Genomic DNA, 16692 nt, shown 5'->3' with positions numbered 1-16692 from the left:
TATCTGAAAACTAATGCCACCTTTCTCACGTGAACATTTTGAACATCTTAAAGTTCATGCATCTATCATTTGTTGACTTCACTGTCATCTGCTTGTATCTTGGGACAAACCATCTTCTTTCCTTAAGTGTTTGAGACATCAACATCTGCACCAGGTGGTTGTTAAGGATGGATGTGTGAATACTGGTAAAACACTGGTAGCCAGTCTCAGCTAAGGCTGTCCTATTACTTGCTAGCATGACTAGCTGTATCATCCCTACAATGTACACATGCTACACACTGAACTGCTGCATACTTATTCCAAGTATCTGTTCACTAAATATATAATAATTTTAAAATATCCCATTTCTGGCCCCACCCCTCTTCACACATGCCACTAATACCTGAACCCACTTAAGATTTCTGGTCCTCTTCACAACCCTCACTGCAGGACCTCAGCCATAATGTCCTGAAAAGAGCAGCTGAGAGACTCAGCCAAATGTGAAAACTGAGTTACTGGGGGGAAAACCTGTTGCCTACTGTCTGGACTCTTTCTTCCTACACCTTTATCTTCACCTTCCCTGCTTTTTCCTCCTCACAGTAGCTGCTGCCTCTCTTGGAACCTGCCTTTCCCATGTCCTCCATTTCTGCTGTCACCTTCCCTACTGCGGACACAGGCACCGTCTGTGTGAATGCTCTGGGACTTGGAGAAGCACGGCAGTGAGTTAACTCTGGTTGAGGCTACCTCGTTTTTGACACCAGTTGCCAGTAATCTGGGAGAGGGTATGAACTTGCACTTTCCCCTGAGAAGGCAAGAGTGCCTCAGGGTGACAACACACCAGGGAGCACTTAGGGACATGCCCGAGAGGCAAGGAAAGTTCTGGAGAAATATTCAGGTCTGAAGCTAGGATGCTCAGTGGGGTTACTAAAGCAACCCATTGCTTAACTAGCTGCTGGATGAATTTACTCTAGAGACCAAAACAAACAAATGAAAAAAAGTCAGTGAACTAGACTTATAAAGTTTAGAAAGCGCAAAAGGTGATAAGGCACTAACTTAACACCCACAGCTTCTCAAGAACCTTTGTGCTTCTATTTTCCACCTTAGAATGGCCACATTATGTCAGACTGAACACGATCCAACCCAGTCTCCTGTGAAAGCACAGGAATGCTTAACTGCAAAAAGTCATACCCCAAGGCTTCCTGCAAGTATTCTTTGAGCTCTGAAGTACTTGTGGCTCAGGGACCATTCAGATCAGTAGGATCTTTGGGTTTAAATACCCACAGAAATATCCACAGAGGAATCTGGCTAAATGGTTTGCATCTAGGAAAAGCTTATGCTATTTTGTGGGGAAAAAAATGCACAGCTGAATGTATATACTGTGTAAAAAAGGGCCAACTTCTGTTCGGAGACCCTCAAGATGTTCCTGTTGCCTGTCTGTTCTTATATGAGAGTATGAAGAGAATCTCAGGCCTTTCTCCATCACTCAACCATGTCAGTCTTTACTCTTCCTCCAATTGCTAGGGGTTACCTCTTGTCCAAACTAGAAGATGAACTATGAACTGACTGACTACTAATCTTGATGAACTTATAATTGTTGAATGCTGGAGTAAAAGAAAAGTTTGAAAACATTTTAAATGCTTGAAAATGGAGAGAAAGTACAATAACACTAATGAAAGAAAAATACAGATTTCTGAAAAGCACAGTCCTAATTTCTTAGTTCATATCCAGAAAGAAAAATAGTAGCTATACTTTGATCTCAAACTGATATGTCTCATGTAGTCACAATTAAGGTACTTAGTACTTATTTAAGTATCCCATTTTGACCATTAGACAGTACTTAGAAATCCGAACAAATGTAACGATTATTGCTTTTGGTCGAGACATTAGGAAATAAGTTATGTCTCAATTTAGGATTTTACTTACTTTAAAGAGGAGTCTCCAACACCAAGACAACCTCTCAGACTAAGTTGTCTCAGGAACCCACCACACCTTTTCGATATATTTTCCACAACACGACCCTTAAACCAAATAAAATGAAGATTTTGTTAAGTTTTATTCTGACACAACATTCTAACCAAATTCAAAATGCCAGGAATGAAGACCAGTCCCAGCTATACCCCATCCGGAACTCCAGCTCTTCGATTTTCTTCTGCTACTTTAGGAAAATAAGTTATCTGTTGAGAATCTTCACTCAGATTGAAGTGATAGTCAACTGAGTCTTTAGTTCTCTCTTCCTTTTTTAAGTCTATTACACATGATTCACGTTTTGGTTCCAGCAAAACCAACCCATTAAGGCTACTGAAATGACTGCCAAGTTCTGCCAGAGGTGTAGGGAACCTGAAGAACTGCCCTAGAGGTGGAATGGGAGGCATGCCTGTTCCTCAAGCACCACAGTTACCACTACAGCATGTAAATTTAAATTGTCCATAAAGTTGTGCTTAGGCCAATATGTGTTACTCTGAAGGCTCTGGTAAGTCCCATTTTACAGTTCCTGCCATAGGGATGGTCACCTCCTCAACTGGAAGGTGCTGAACACCTTGGTGGAAGCAGCCACTTCATTGGCCTCCAGAAGATTTACCTGAGCGTACCTGCCAGTCTTCAATGTCGTATCTATTTGGGAGTCTGTTCCTAACACTTGGGAATGCCAAAGGACTTCTCGCACTGTGGAGCTTACGGACTTTGCACCTCGTTATTTGGCAAAAGCTGAAGTACAATTTACAAACAAAACCTCCTACTGAATCCCATATTTACTACAAAACACTTTTTATTTGCATCCCAAAAGCTCATTTTGCTGTATATCAGAAGTAAGAGAAATGGCAATGGCACAATACTTCTAATATTCAATCTGAAAGTAACATTATGGAAAAATGCTATTTAAACTACAATAATTTTTTTAATAGGAAAAACAAGATAAGATAGCAAAAAGCAGGTAGCCACTGCAAAAACTGACTATACATCACATTGAGTCTACTTTTAGGGAGGTGAGGTAACAGAATTCAACACTGATCATTTAACAAACACGACTAATACCTAACAGCACCTTTTACTTTCTTCTTTCTTGTTTTAAAGAAGGAATACTTATAAAATTACAGGTCAGTGGATTTTTTGTTTTGTTTTCTCGGCAACAATTTTCCTGAAGCAGTAAAATATTTCTTACATTTTATTGTTCACCTTATAGCAAAGTCCTGGCTAGCACTATGTGAAAATATTTTCTTACCAGAGCTTGTTTCTTAGTCCATAAGTAACACTTTATCTAATCACTCAAAAGAATTCACATGAAAAAATCCTCAAGAAAACTGAAAATCATTATACAAACAAAATTGTGTATTTTTTAAAGCTTTCTGATTAGTCAGAATTATTTTTCAGTAGAGGTCAACTGTCTTTACTGTAAGGATAACATCTTCAACAAATAACATATAATGCAAGTTCAATCTACATTACAGGAAAAAAGCCAAACCCTATTGCATTATTCAGAGAAAATAGAAACAAATAACGAGATAAGTTTTCTCAAACCCATTTATTTCTTTAAGCAGGGAATAAAGGCCAACAAACAGCATATTCAAAAAGACGACTTAAGTGCATTCAAATGTGTTTAGTGGTTAGAATAATTCAATGTTACTCAAAAAACTAGCTCTTCAAATTAAGAAATCCTAAGCCACATGTAACTTCAAGATCTTCACACGTTTGCGATAGAACAGAAACACTTTTTCTTTGTAGTTTTTTTTCTCCTCACTTTATTCCCTACCATATGAGGTCTCGAATACAGAAAATGTCACAACAAAACCTAATTTTTCATTATTTGATAGCCTCAGATCAAGTACTGCTTGATGTTATGTGAAACATCACCAAATACTACAATGTCCAACTGAGCAAAAATTTGCCAAACTCAACTAGCAGCTTTTACCTGTCCTCAAATTTATAGGCCAAAAAAAAGTTACTAAACCAGCCAAATAAAAACCAGAGTTCGTAGACACCAAATGTGAAAGCGTATCGCATTCAGAATTACTTTATGCAATAATTGCTCGTTTAACACACTCTTATTAATAAATTTAAGAGTTTTATATTACTAATATACTTAAATACAACGTACTGAAGTAACTGAATTTGTCCAAACCACTATAGTTTCTTACAGCAAAAGAAGATCATAATTTAACTCCTTCTCTTGAATCCCATGCTACAAACATAGCATCTCAAAGGGCAACACCACTAGGTACAACATAAGACAAACATATTGAAAACATAAAAATCCAATACTGTGTTTCCAAATAGCAGAAAGGTTTCAAACAAAGAAAAGGTTATCCAGGACCAGAGACCTGTGGGGTTTTCTTCATTATTTCTTAGCAAATGAGAAACACAAACTTTTTTTAAGGCTAGTGGAAATATGACATTAAAGCTCCAAGTCTTCTTAGACACATTTAGATAGAGGCAGATGCCACTATCTTTCTCCCACCTCTGTAAGATGCTCACATTTAATACCAGTATAGCAGAGGAGTTGGCAATGAAATTTTAAAAGAGTGGTAGAAAAAAAAAATTACCCTACATATTACTGTAAAGCTTTAGGAATGGTTTGAACCACAGCTACCAAAATATACCAAATGAAACCCGTCTGGATTTTATACATGCAACTAAAAAGCTAAAACATAAAATCCAGGAGCAAATTCATTATTGTATTCTAAATTTGATTTGTATCACCAAACAACAAATATTTAACCCAGTTCAGATTCAGTTTAGGAATTGTATTTCCCCAGGGATTTTTGTCTTCATTTTCAGATGTCATATTTTATTTCGTTATGCACATCTATGAGACATAGCATTAATGCAGACATATTTTTCTTATGGAAGACAAGACTGCCCTATTCCCTTCATTGCATGCTGAAAAAGAACTTGAATCCACATGCACCTACATTTCAGTCAAGGTTCAAACCTTATAAAACAAATGTTCACAATACGGTACTCAGATACACACTGCATCATATTTAGGCAAGTCAGGAGGAAGAAAAGCTGTTCAGCATTTTATTGTTTCAGTCTCCAAGTCCTATAGCCAAGTGTCCACGGAGCTTTCAGCACTAGATGGCACCCTCAGAGAGGGACTCGGGACCACCAAAATAATCCTCTAGACTGTGATGTGGAGGATCTCACCGTGTCCAGAGGCAACATTTAAACCTTTACTTTCTGGAAACAAGCAGCTTTGAATTTCTAGAGCCCTGCTTGTATAAGATATATGCAAATTATCTAATACATAGCTGGCAACCAAAATGTAAATACTCGTGCATTGTAAAAGAATTCAAATATAGAGTTATTTTACCATTTGCTCCTTCACAGTATTATTACCTTGAACTTTAGCCTTTAAAACGTGTGAATGCAAGCACAGTCTATGAGATACTCAAAATGGGCTATGCTCTTAATCATCACCATAGGAATGAAAAAAAAAGAGACACTTACCTCTATATCCGTTTGAAAGTTGAAGAGGTCTATTCTTTGCCAATTGCTTCCATCCAGAGCTAAAACATTCCATGCCTACAGAGAACAAATACAGTTTATTTATTACCTCTACTGCCTCCTCCCTTCAATTGCCTCTCAGCATTCAAATATAACAAAGTCAAATATAAAAATATACGCCATTTCAGGTAGCATTTTTAAAAAAGAAATATAATTGTAGATACTAGTAGTCATAAAATATCAACTAGTTAAAAACACAGAATTTATGGAAATTCACCTCAGCTCTCCTAAATGGATTACACCTCAAAGGCTAACTTATGTCAGTAAAACGTGCAGGAAAGCAAGAAATTAAATGTAAAGTACGTACATGGATACAGCAAGATTTATCCCTCCATTTTTAAAAAAGCTTTTGTAAATTCATCTAGTAAGTTACTTTTGCTAGATCTATATGGAGAAAAGTAACTGCAGATGAGATTCCTTCCAATAAAACCACAGTTTCTCAACCTCACTAGTTACTATTCCAAGAGGAATAGAAACCTTTCAGAAAACTGCTGACTTTCCACTGTTGGGATCAGGCCTTTCCTTTACACGTGCTAAGTTACATGTACGTGTATCAGAATTTGTCCTTCATGGTCAAAGCAACAGTTGTTCAAAGTAAAACAAGACTAAAAAGCCAGAGAAACACAAATATAATAGGAAAAACAGAAAAAAAAAGAATGCTGCATCCAAACGGCAGGTAGTTCTGAGAGAAAAACACAACTTAGTCACCTTGGTTTTCTTTCACTGTACTCTGGGCTTTAGCTGACGGTTCTAAGAAAACCTAATATTAACTCAGAACATTCACTGAAGTTGCAGGCGAGGGTAAGCAGGGTGCAGGAATTAAACTGTTACACACTTAATTATACATTAAATCCATCAAACAAACAAAAATCCTCATCAAAAGGAAGAAAAGCGTGAAATAAAAAAGTTCATTCATGTTGTATAAGAATATACTTCATTGTACACACATGATGCGAGAATATTTTTCATTTTAATTCAATAAAAAAATCAAGACTAGCTGAACATAAAAGCTTACTTAGCATGCTTTCTCTATTATCTTCTGTGGGCCTTTTTCCCCTACTAGTAGTCCATCTACTTAACACCTTTCGTACTTGGCACGCAAATGATGGATGTACTTCTTAGACACATGGTGCACATTAACTGAACTACATGGAATTTTCAGCAGAAAACGCGTCTGAAAAATAGTGTTATACAGCCACATGTTTTATAAAAAGCAAATGCCATTATGCCAGACTGGGCTTAATCCTTTCTCCAGATATAGAGCATACACTATTGGTTATCTTTTCCATAGCCTTTAAACAGAAGTCCAGTACATAGCAACTAATTCCACATCTGAATACAAAAGTGGACCCAATGTTTATTTGTTTTAGGAAACAAAGAGTCTGACAGAACTACTTGATTTTTTTTTTTTTTTTTTTTTTTTTACAGGAAGCAGATTGCCCTAAAGTCCATGATTCACAATTATATAGAAGATAGCTTCTCAAAGAACATTGAAAACTCCAACAGAAATACATACCTTGGAAACTTGTGCACACCGACACAAAGTAACTATGTCCAAGAAAGAAAATATTCTACGAAGAAAGAAAAAGAATAACAATTAAAATGTTTTATTATAAAGTGAGACTAACACATGGATTCACAGTTCTGTAATTTTGTGGAGAGACACCAGTTATACAAGAAGTGAACTATGAGTGTTTCACCAAATTATTTTACTTATTGAGACTTAAGGAATAATATCATAGGTGTCATCTAAAGACAGTCAACACCAACACATTAGAACCAGCAGGTGCTTCTTCTAAAAACCTGTTTTCTGTTTCCCCCTCCCTACTACCCATTCATGTATGAATGATAAAAAAATCATTTTTTTCTTCTTTTTAATTCAGAGAAACTAGTTTATATCACTTTAATTGGGCTAAAATTAAAGAAATAACTTACAGAAATACAGGTGAAGATTTCAGAGTAACACATAGAAAACAACACTAAATCCAAGTTCAAGAATCTAAGTATTAACACAAAGAATGATGACTCAGATTTCTAAAGGGGTTTCACAATGATTACTACGTCTAACACAGTCAGTATCTTTTTTTAATTTACTCTACAAGAAGCAACTACCATTCAAAATTTAGCATTGCTATTCTGATCTTGCAACCAATTCTTCAAGGCTGCCAACTCTTTAAGGGTTTACTGAAATAAATTTTTCACTGTCAAAATAATTTTGCTAAATACCATTCCCAAACAACAATGAAACTGCTTCAAAGGCTGTTCTCAGCAAAAAAAAAAAATGGTTAGCTTAAGCATAAAATATAGATAGTATTCAAAAATCATCTTCTATTACAGAAAATTAAAGATGAAATATATGAAAGATGTTACTGTAATTCACTTATTTACTGTTACCTGCTCACCAATGAATTTTTCCAGTTATCAAAACAATGAACAGTAATAATAACTATTTATCTTATAGTGAGATGTTAACACAGAGGAGCAAGCTTGTAAGACAGCCTGAATTTAACACTAAAATTCTGATTATTGTTTTCCGAGTGGAAACCTGAAGCTAGAGCTTGAAATGGATGGCAACATCTTTGGCTTTGATTTTTAGCTGTGTAAGAGTGAAGAAACATAATGGAAGTTAATGGAAGCACTTCTTAAACACAACAGACTTCCGGATGTTTATTATGATCGCTTCAGATATTAGTGTTCCAATATTTAATCAACATATGAAAACACTTTCTCTTTTTCATTATACAGTAATACATTTTCTCAGAAACTATTAGCCATGCAAACAGAAAGATAGACATTCTTAGAAACTACAAAACAAATTCTAAAACCCTGCAGATAACATTTATTTTGATAGCATCTGGTTTGTCATTCGAACACCCATTCTGAGATCTGCCAATCTTAAGAAACTTAGCAGTGTTTTATCCACAAAGTACAGCTTAATGTGCTCAGCAAGATTGCCGGGCTGTTCAGAGGGCAACATTTATGCCAATAACACTGTGAACCCTCTTCTGAAGTCACCTTTCCCCCCACCATGAGGCAAATGACAGAAGATGAGAACGTGGAGATCATGCTAGAAGCTACAAAAGCTTCTTGGCTTGTAGAAGCTTCCTCCCAGTACCAGGGTATGAGCAGAATCAGTTATCTTAGATCTACAGGAGCTGAAGCACAGAAGACAGATTTCTGCATTATTTTGACAGAGAAAGGAAGGGTTGAGACAAACCATTTCATGACACAATACTCTTGCCTAAATGAAGAATGTGACATGCTTTGGAAATGATGCATCAAGTTCTACTGAAAGTAAGAAATGACAGAAGGAATTGTAAGATGTTGACAAAAGGGCATACACCCCCACTATTCTGTTGTTTGTCTTCATGTTTGATTGTTTATTGCTGTTACAATATTATTGTTGATGAGTGATTTCTGTTAAAAAAACAAACAAACAAATGTAGAATAGATGTATTCTATTTTTGCGCCATCTTGTATCACGTGACTCTTTAAAAAGTCAGACGCTAAAAGCGGTCATTCTGTATTTAAAGGACAAATATTTTAGTAGGTGTAAATATTCATGATGCCTTTAGTTTTTTATTTTTGTTTTTGCAAGGCGGCGCAAGCTGTCCCCATCAGAATAGATAATAACATTAGGATACATTATAACCCAGAAAAATCAGGATGATTATTCAATTAAATACTACAATAGTTAAGAGATACAAGTAAATTATTTTAAAATTCCTAAGAGTCATTTTGCTAACTTGCTTGAAATAATTTTTCCCACACTTTTCTACTTATTTATGCTCCATAGTACAGTCTTACACGCAAATCACTAACATACACTTGCTTCTTTACTTGCAGTCCTCTAGAACTACTAGCAAATACTTCCTGGTTAGGAAAATTGGCCAAGAAGCCACAAGATCCTAAGGTTTAAAGCCATCTTTAAAAGACTTCAAAAGACTCTAAATGCAACCAACAAACTGAGATGGAAACGGCAACACTGACGTTGTCAGTCATCCGTCAGTGTCATACACTGACACTGTCTGGCACTTCGGGTGAAGGATTATGTCGGTAGGCATTCCTAATTTTAAAAGGTGTAAAAAACTACCACGGTAGCTGATGGTTGTATAGCGCTTCTGTCCTCTATGGCCATAGTTACATAGATGGAAGCTAATGCAGCCAGCAGCAGGATTAAATTCCACTCAAGTCTTTGGCATGGATTAGTACAGGGAAACTGGAAATTAGGTTAATAGATTCACAGTAAAATTTAGGACCATCTATTCTGATTTCCTGCATCCCAGTCTATTAAATTTTCCGTAGTTATCCTGTATTGAGAATCTGCTTACCAATAATCAGAGCTCTCCAAGACTTCCCCGCCCTGGGCACACTCCACTCCGGACACGTGCCTCGTGAGTCTGGCCTCGGAGACCTTACCATGTCAACAGTACCCACACCACACATGAGCTTCATGCCAAAGACACGAAGGGTTGTACAAGCTCACAGTTCCCCAGCTCCCTCACAACTTTGGCTAAAGCCTGACTTCCACAAAAAGATCTATTCTTGATCTGAAAGCCTTCAAGAGATGGAAAATCACCACATTCTCCGGTAGTTTGTTCCACCCTGGTAAAATGTTTGCCTTATTTCCAAAGTGAATGTGTGACTTCCAGTTTATGCTTTTTTCTACTTTTCCTCACCAAATTAAAGAGTGCTTTAGCAGTTAGTACTTTCTCCCCATCAAGTTTTAAAGCCACTTACCATGTCATCTTTAATTCTTCTTGTTAACAATCTTTCTTTAAATCTAATTCTCTCTGCACATTCTTCATTTTTCCATTATGTTTCTTCAAATGCACACATCAGAAGCATGTTCAGCATTAAAAAAATTATTAGTATCAACAAAGCTGTACACAGACATAAAGTATGATTTCACTACCCTCATTTTCAGAGCCACTTCAGGCCCCTATAACAGTCTTTTTCACACTGCATCAGAGAAGAATCTTATAAGATCTTGCTCACATCCTCTTCAAGGGTTACACACTTCAGGCCACAGCTCTTTCTGTAGCATTCCTTAGTCCTGTGTATCTATGTACAACTAATCTGTAAAGTTAATATTGTTTGAACATACCCCTATTTATCAGATTATTTGACTTCCTTGCCTTGTCTTCACAGTAGTTTACTATTAGAGTTCTTTTTGTGTAATCTATAGCTTTTATCTCCAGTGATTCCCGAAGCAGCGATTTCCAAAGCATGAAATCCGAAAAATTAAAAATAATTATATTGAGCCTCCATGTCGATTGCTGCAAGAACTGTGAACCAATCCTGAATCCCTTTAACATGCACTGATACACTGCACACACACAGTGCTATTTTTAAAATTAAAAGGTCAAATGCTAAAGTCAAATGCCTGAGTAGAAACATTTAATTTTGGTTGCTAAAGCCAACTGATTGTTTAATCTCAAAGAATTATACTGTCCAATGACTTACTTTCCACAAAACCAAAACAACTCTCAGGTATATTCCCCTCTCTCAATTTTGTATCAAACAAATCTAAGGTGGTATTTTCTACTGCATACTGAATATGAGGCTGTGTTTTCTGGTCACCCCTCCCTTGCCCAGTTACAAGTGTTACTGTCAGGACGCATCTTCTTCTAGTCTTCTGAAATCTTCTTGATACCCAAGACTCACCAAACTCAGCATAACAGGGCCAAAGACCTCCTAAGTCCCCTTTTTAAGGCACTTTCACTGCAATATGTATGGTACAGCCAACTACAAGAAGTTATGATCTACAATCTCCATCATCTCCCTATGTATTTCCACACAAGCTTCATTATTGCATGTGCTGTAAACAGGCTGTCTCGTGTCTTTCGAGACACAGAGATGGCTGACTCCTAATATTTTGTTGCCCTCCCCTTGGAGCCATGGAAAAAAACAGCTATTTCTTACAAGCCCAACACTGTACAGCATACCACCTACAGAGTGAGAAATGGAGCTGTGCAAGAATCCAACTGCTTCTCTCTCACCTTTGTAAGGCCCTTTCAAATACAATCACATACGGAATCAGCTTTTGCAGTAACAGACTGCCAATTACTCATTTTAAGTATTTTGACACAATGCTATATGGATTGATAAAAAGTGGGTAATGAAACGCATACAGCAAGTACCACACACACATACTATGACTTCCTGGGATTTCTGGCCCAAACCCCAAAATTTGGTATCGCAGAAACGCCCATTAATTTCTAAAAAGCTCCAACAATAATATAAGTTAAGGCTTTTTAAAATAACTGACTTGAGAATTGAATTCTATTTCAGAACTTCTATTTTTCACATCTTTCAAATTTATAGTGGTTTTGCACACAAACAATGACAAACTGTACCAAAATGAAAATCAAAATAAAAAGGATGAGAAATGCCTGACTGAAGGCAGCACATCATCTAGGTAATCTGCTCAGATCCTTTCAACTTTACACCATCGAATTGTTAGAAAACAAGCATATGTTTTGTCAAAATTTGTCATGTCTTCCCCAGTTCAAACTGTGAACTTCTTAAGGATGAGACTTCATTATTGATTTGCACAATTCCTGCACAGCAAATCTGCTCTCATGAAAATCCTTTACATGCTATTTGAATGTAAATGCAATATGAAAGAATAACACCTACACATATGAAAAAGTATCACAGAGAGGCAATGTACAGTTTTTACAGATTCGATTTTCCTCTTTTATCAGGTTTGTCTCAGAATTTACTGGAAGAATGACCAGGTATGGCCTGTTAATGAGTGATGGGAGAAAAGAGCATCAGTCACTCTCAGTTCACCACTAACCATGTTTGAACACACACCGTCACAAAGTCTCACAAGCACTACAGAAGTTGTCTTGTCTTTCTCATAAAATATCATATTCAATTAATATCAAATATTATTATAATTATTTGTATTTATAAATATTATTACAATTCTTTATATAACACATATATGCTTCTCTCCTCCTTTCTATACCCATTTTACTAAACACCCTTCTGAGGTATGAGACGCATCACCAATAACTGCAGTCCGGCAGTACATACAAATGCTACAATAAAAACATGCAGGCTAGAAAACACACACCAGACACATAAACTAAATAATTTCTAGTCATAATCAGTAAAAGTAGATTTTTTTCATGCATAAACTTATATCTACATTATTAAATTAACAATGCTAGTGTTGGTGATGTTCTAACCTTCACCAACTTTGCAGGTAGGAACCTGCTCCATTGGTAGATTCCAGTAATATCTTAATAAAATCCCGTAATAATATATCTTGGAAATGTAAATGGTGCGGGATATTAAAAACTTAAGGAGTCTAACTATTTTCTGTATTTTTTAAATAAGTATCTTTTAGCTGATTTCTGTCAGGCTGGTTTTCAGTAGCATGTCACAAAAGGCTGACAAACACCAATTTCTACATCAAGCACACATCCACTGACTCATCTAACGCTTGACCTTTTGGGTCAATTACTAAAACAAATCCATTTTCACTAAGGATGTGCTACTTTGTAAAGCAAAGCACTTAAATTAGAACCCGTGTGAGGGACTTCTAAACTTTCCAGTAACTTTCACTTCTGGAATTTCCACTTGTAAACTACTCAGGCTAAGATATCCCTCTCAGCAGATCTACACAGCAAATCTTCCAGTAACAAACGGGGCATGAAAAATCATTTCTTTAACAGACAAGCCTTTTCTTTTGCCAAGCTGATTATTGCTACGCAATCCTTACGTAAGTATTAGCAATTGCAAAAGAACAGGCTGTCTAACATCTATTTTCAGTTGAAACAGAAGTTAGCTTTTTCTACAAATAATCAGCTCTGCTGGATTCATTTTATAGTTAGAAGACACCATGTAACATTTTATGACCTGTATATTACTTGCAAGACAAATGTATCACATTACTCCTTAAAAAATTTACTTCTTTGTAAAGTATGACCATATGTAACAGAACTGCAGCATTTTCAGTACATAATTCTCTTAGTATCTGAAAGAAAATGCCCAGTGATTAATTCAAGAAGGACTAGTTCTATTTAATTTACCATCAAATATGCAAAATACAGTAACTACATTACATGGTAATTTATTTTGCAGTGTCAAGTATGCAGCTGATACAACCACATTATGAAAATTATACAGTAACTCTAGTCTGAAAATTAAATACAGAAGATAGTACATGAATTCAGCTCTGTGGCACCTCTGGTTTATATATACTTGGATATTATGGATGAGTAATGCAACTTAAAAGCTCGTATTTTCGTAACCTTTTAGAAGTTGAGTTAAAGACTTGAACACAAGGCTTACATATAGAAAACATCCAAGAAAAGCTCAACCAATGGAAAAAAAAAAAAAATCTAATGTTTCACAAAAGATCAGATATATGGTAGAACCAGTTTCAGCATCCTTGCTTAGCTGTTTCATTCAAAATAGCTGTTGACCTAACAATTTTGAGCAATTGCCTCATTCCATTGGTTATCCGGATGCATGGAATCGCAAAACACAAGACTCTTCAGCAGAAAAACTGTAACAACTGTTATTAGGAAAGAATCTTAATATTTAACATTATTAACACTTCAATAATACTGGTTAGGAATCTCTCTACAGTGCCTCCAAAAGGGAAGCTGAAGCAGAAAGTTCCAGAATCCTTTCTTTGCTACAAGTTTTCTGTGTCTCTTGTATCTTTTTTTTTTCCTCCATCTTTCTCCCTTCCCAAGACAATGTTAATTAAAGACCAAATACTAACTTTCAAAGAAAAGGATGAGGCAAGTCATATGCTTTGCCTAGAAACAAAATGGTAACAAGCTAAGAGGACTCCCAACAACCTCACACTCGCCCTTCATGCACATCAACATCTCCACAACACCCTTCATGCTTTCCTAAAATTCAAATATTTGTACAGGAAGATGATCCAGATGGCTAGCTTTAAAAGCCCCATGGATTGTCCAGTTTCATTACTTCTTGCATGTGCTGCCTGAGGTACAATGTTCTGTGACTTCTAGAGCCCTGCACATTGCAGACTATATAACCCTCTAGTTTCATTAGCAAGATCTCATCTAGAGCACAGGATTTTGGGGGTGGACTTCGTTTTGGCGGGGTTTTGCATTTTTTTGTTTGTTGGGTTTCTGGGGGTTTGTTTGTGGTGTTTAGTGTGTATATGCTTGTGGAATTTTTGTGGTTTTTTATGGGGTTTTTTTGTGTGTGTGTTTTTTGGTGTTGTGGTGGTTTTGTTTGTTTTTTTGAGGCATCAAACAGTAGACAGAATTCTGCTAAGAAAAATTGAGCTCATTTGAAGACTTCCAAATTACAGAAAAGCATCTGATAAATGAGAAATAACCTACTACTTAGGAGCAGCCAGGAATTCAAAAAAAGAAGACACAGTCTGGAGAGGACACCTCATCCACCCAAAGAGGCTGGGGGCCACCTGACTCAAAAGTAGCTTTGTAGAAAAGGACCTGGGGATGCTGGTGAGCACTTTGTTGAAATGCCTCAAAAGAGAAGGTTTTGGGGGGATCTTATACGTGTATAACTATCTGATGGGAGTGAAGATGAGAGACTCTTCTCAGCAGCGTCCAGTGACAGAAAAGAGGCAATGGACACAAACTGAAATACAAGAAATTCCACTTAAGACGAACAAAACTTTTGCAGGTGGGGAAGGTGTTGTCAAACACTAGACCAGGTTGACTAAGGAGTTTGTCAAGTCTCTGTGCTTTGAGATATTCAAAACTCAACTGGATTATGCCAAGAACAACCCTGCTTTAGTTGACCCTGCTTGCAGCAGGAGAGTTGAAATCATACAATCATTTAGGTTTGGAAAAAACCTTTAAGATCATCGAGTGCAACCACAAACCTAATACTGCCAAGTCCACCTCAAAACCATGTCCCTATGTGCCACATCTACACAACTAGATGATCTCCAGAGCTCACTTCCAACCTCAGCTATTCCATAACTTTTTGAATACAAGATTTTTATGAAGTGATTTTACGAAGTACAAATTTGGCAACTATAACATATCTTATTAAATAAATGCAGTTAACCTAATGATTAGTTCAGAGTGGTTTAACTTGCAGCCCACAGCATCAATCCAACTTGCTGGCTATTCCAACTGTCCTACAGTCTGTCTTTTCCCACAAGTGAAGGGATTATATAGTTTGGGTACTGAAGAGCCAAAAATCAACCATTCTTACCCTGTACACTAGTGGCTAGGTAGAAACGTGGAAAAATAACATTATGTCTGGTAGTATGTAGCCTAGGAATGCTCCATAAACCATGATCACTACAGCCATAAAATTTACTGAAGTTGGTACTTTGTAGGCAGAAAGGAACTGGAAATGGTTCAAGTGGTCAAAAGGAATAAGCACCTATGCTTCTGAAGTTTGCCATTTTCACGCAAAGTCTTATAGCATAGAACACTAGCAGTTTAGATACAAGTGAACAAATGTTATCTGTTGTTCTACATAACTGAAATACTGGCTATACCTCCATTTTCTACCAGGTATTATTACTTTTTATCAAGCACAAAACATACATATTTTCTGAATCTGTTGGAAAGTCAGAACATTTTAATATTAATTACATTTACTTTAGGTTTTTTGTTTCCAATGCTTGCCAAACTCATAATGTAACTTCAAAAATCCATTTTTTTCAGCAATTTGCAAACAAAAAAAAGAAAAAAAGAAAAACATGATCATCTTATCTTCAAGGCTGTGGCATCTTACTAGAAGAGTTGTCACCACTGAAATTGCAATAATCTGCAACTGGTTTACTCTCCTTTTAATTAAGATGTAGACTGCACAGTTCACATAGTAAAAATAATTAGGATATTAATTACACTCAATGCAGTAATATTTAATCTCTCCTGTCATAATCACATGGCAAGACAATTTTAAAACATGTTGTAGCACAAGCATAAATTGGTTTACGTGTTGAAAGACATTCAGGCTCAGTCTTCTAAGAGCATTTACGTGCAGGAACATAAAGCCAGTTCCCCACTGACGATCCTTTAGACAGCAAGGTTTGCATCTCTAAATTTCCCAAGTTATCTACACTCTGCAGGGATGAGAACTCAGACCCACATCCCGTCATAGCACTCTCAGTAACCCTTGCGAGTTTGTCTCTGCAGCAGTTTGATTTCAAAATGAGGTTTATAACAGAACATGTCACCCACGCATCCCCTTCCCCTCCATTCCAAAGTCCTGATGGTCAGCACA

General features: G+C 36.6%; 1 protein-coding gene across 2 annotated transcripts in view; it reads right to left on the bottom strand.

Moving 5' to 3' along the window:
• Positions 1 to 16692, bottom strand: part of FBXL2 (F-box and leucine rich repeat protein 2) — a 50433-nt gene that overhangs the window by 17793 nt on the left and 15948 nt on the right. For both annotated transcript variants that reach the window (XM_065830459.2, XM_071804803.1), the window contains exons 3-5: positions 6995 to 7049; positions 5422 to 5496; positions 1903 to 1997 (exon numbers count right to left, since the gene is read on the bottom strand). In XM_065830459.2, coding sequence (XP_065686531.1) covers positions 1903 to 1997; positions 5422 to 5496; positions 6995 to 7049 — 225 coding nt within the window. The remainder of the gene's footprint in view (positions 1 to 1902; positions 1998 to 5421; positions 5497 to 6994; positions 7050 to 16692) is intronic.

This window comes from Patagioenas fasciata, chromosome 2, assembly GCF_037038585.1.
Source record: "Patagioenas fasciata isolate bPatFas1 chromosome 2, bPatFas1.hap1, whole genome shotgun sequence".
Lineage (NCBI taxonomy): Eukaryota > Metazoa > Chordata > Aves > Columbiformes > Columbidae > Patagioenas > Patagioenas fasciata.
This window is presented reverse-complemented; position numbering and strand designations above follow the sequence as displayed.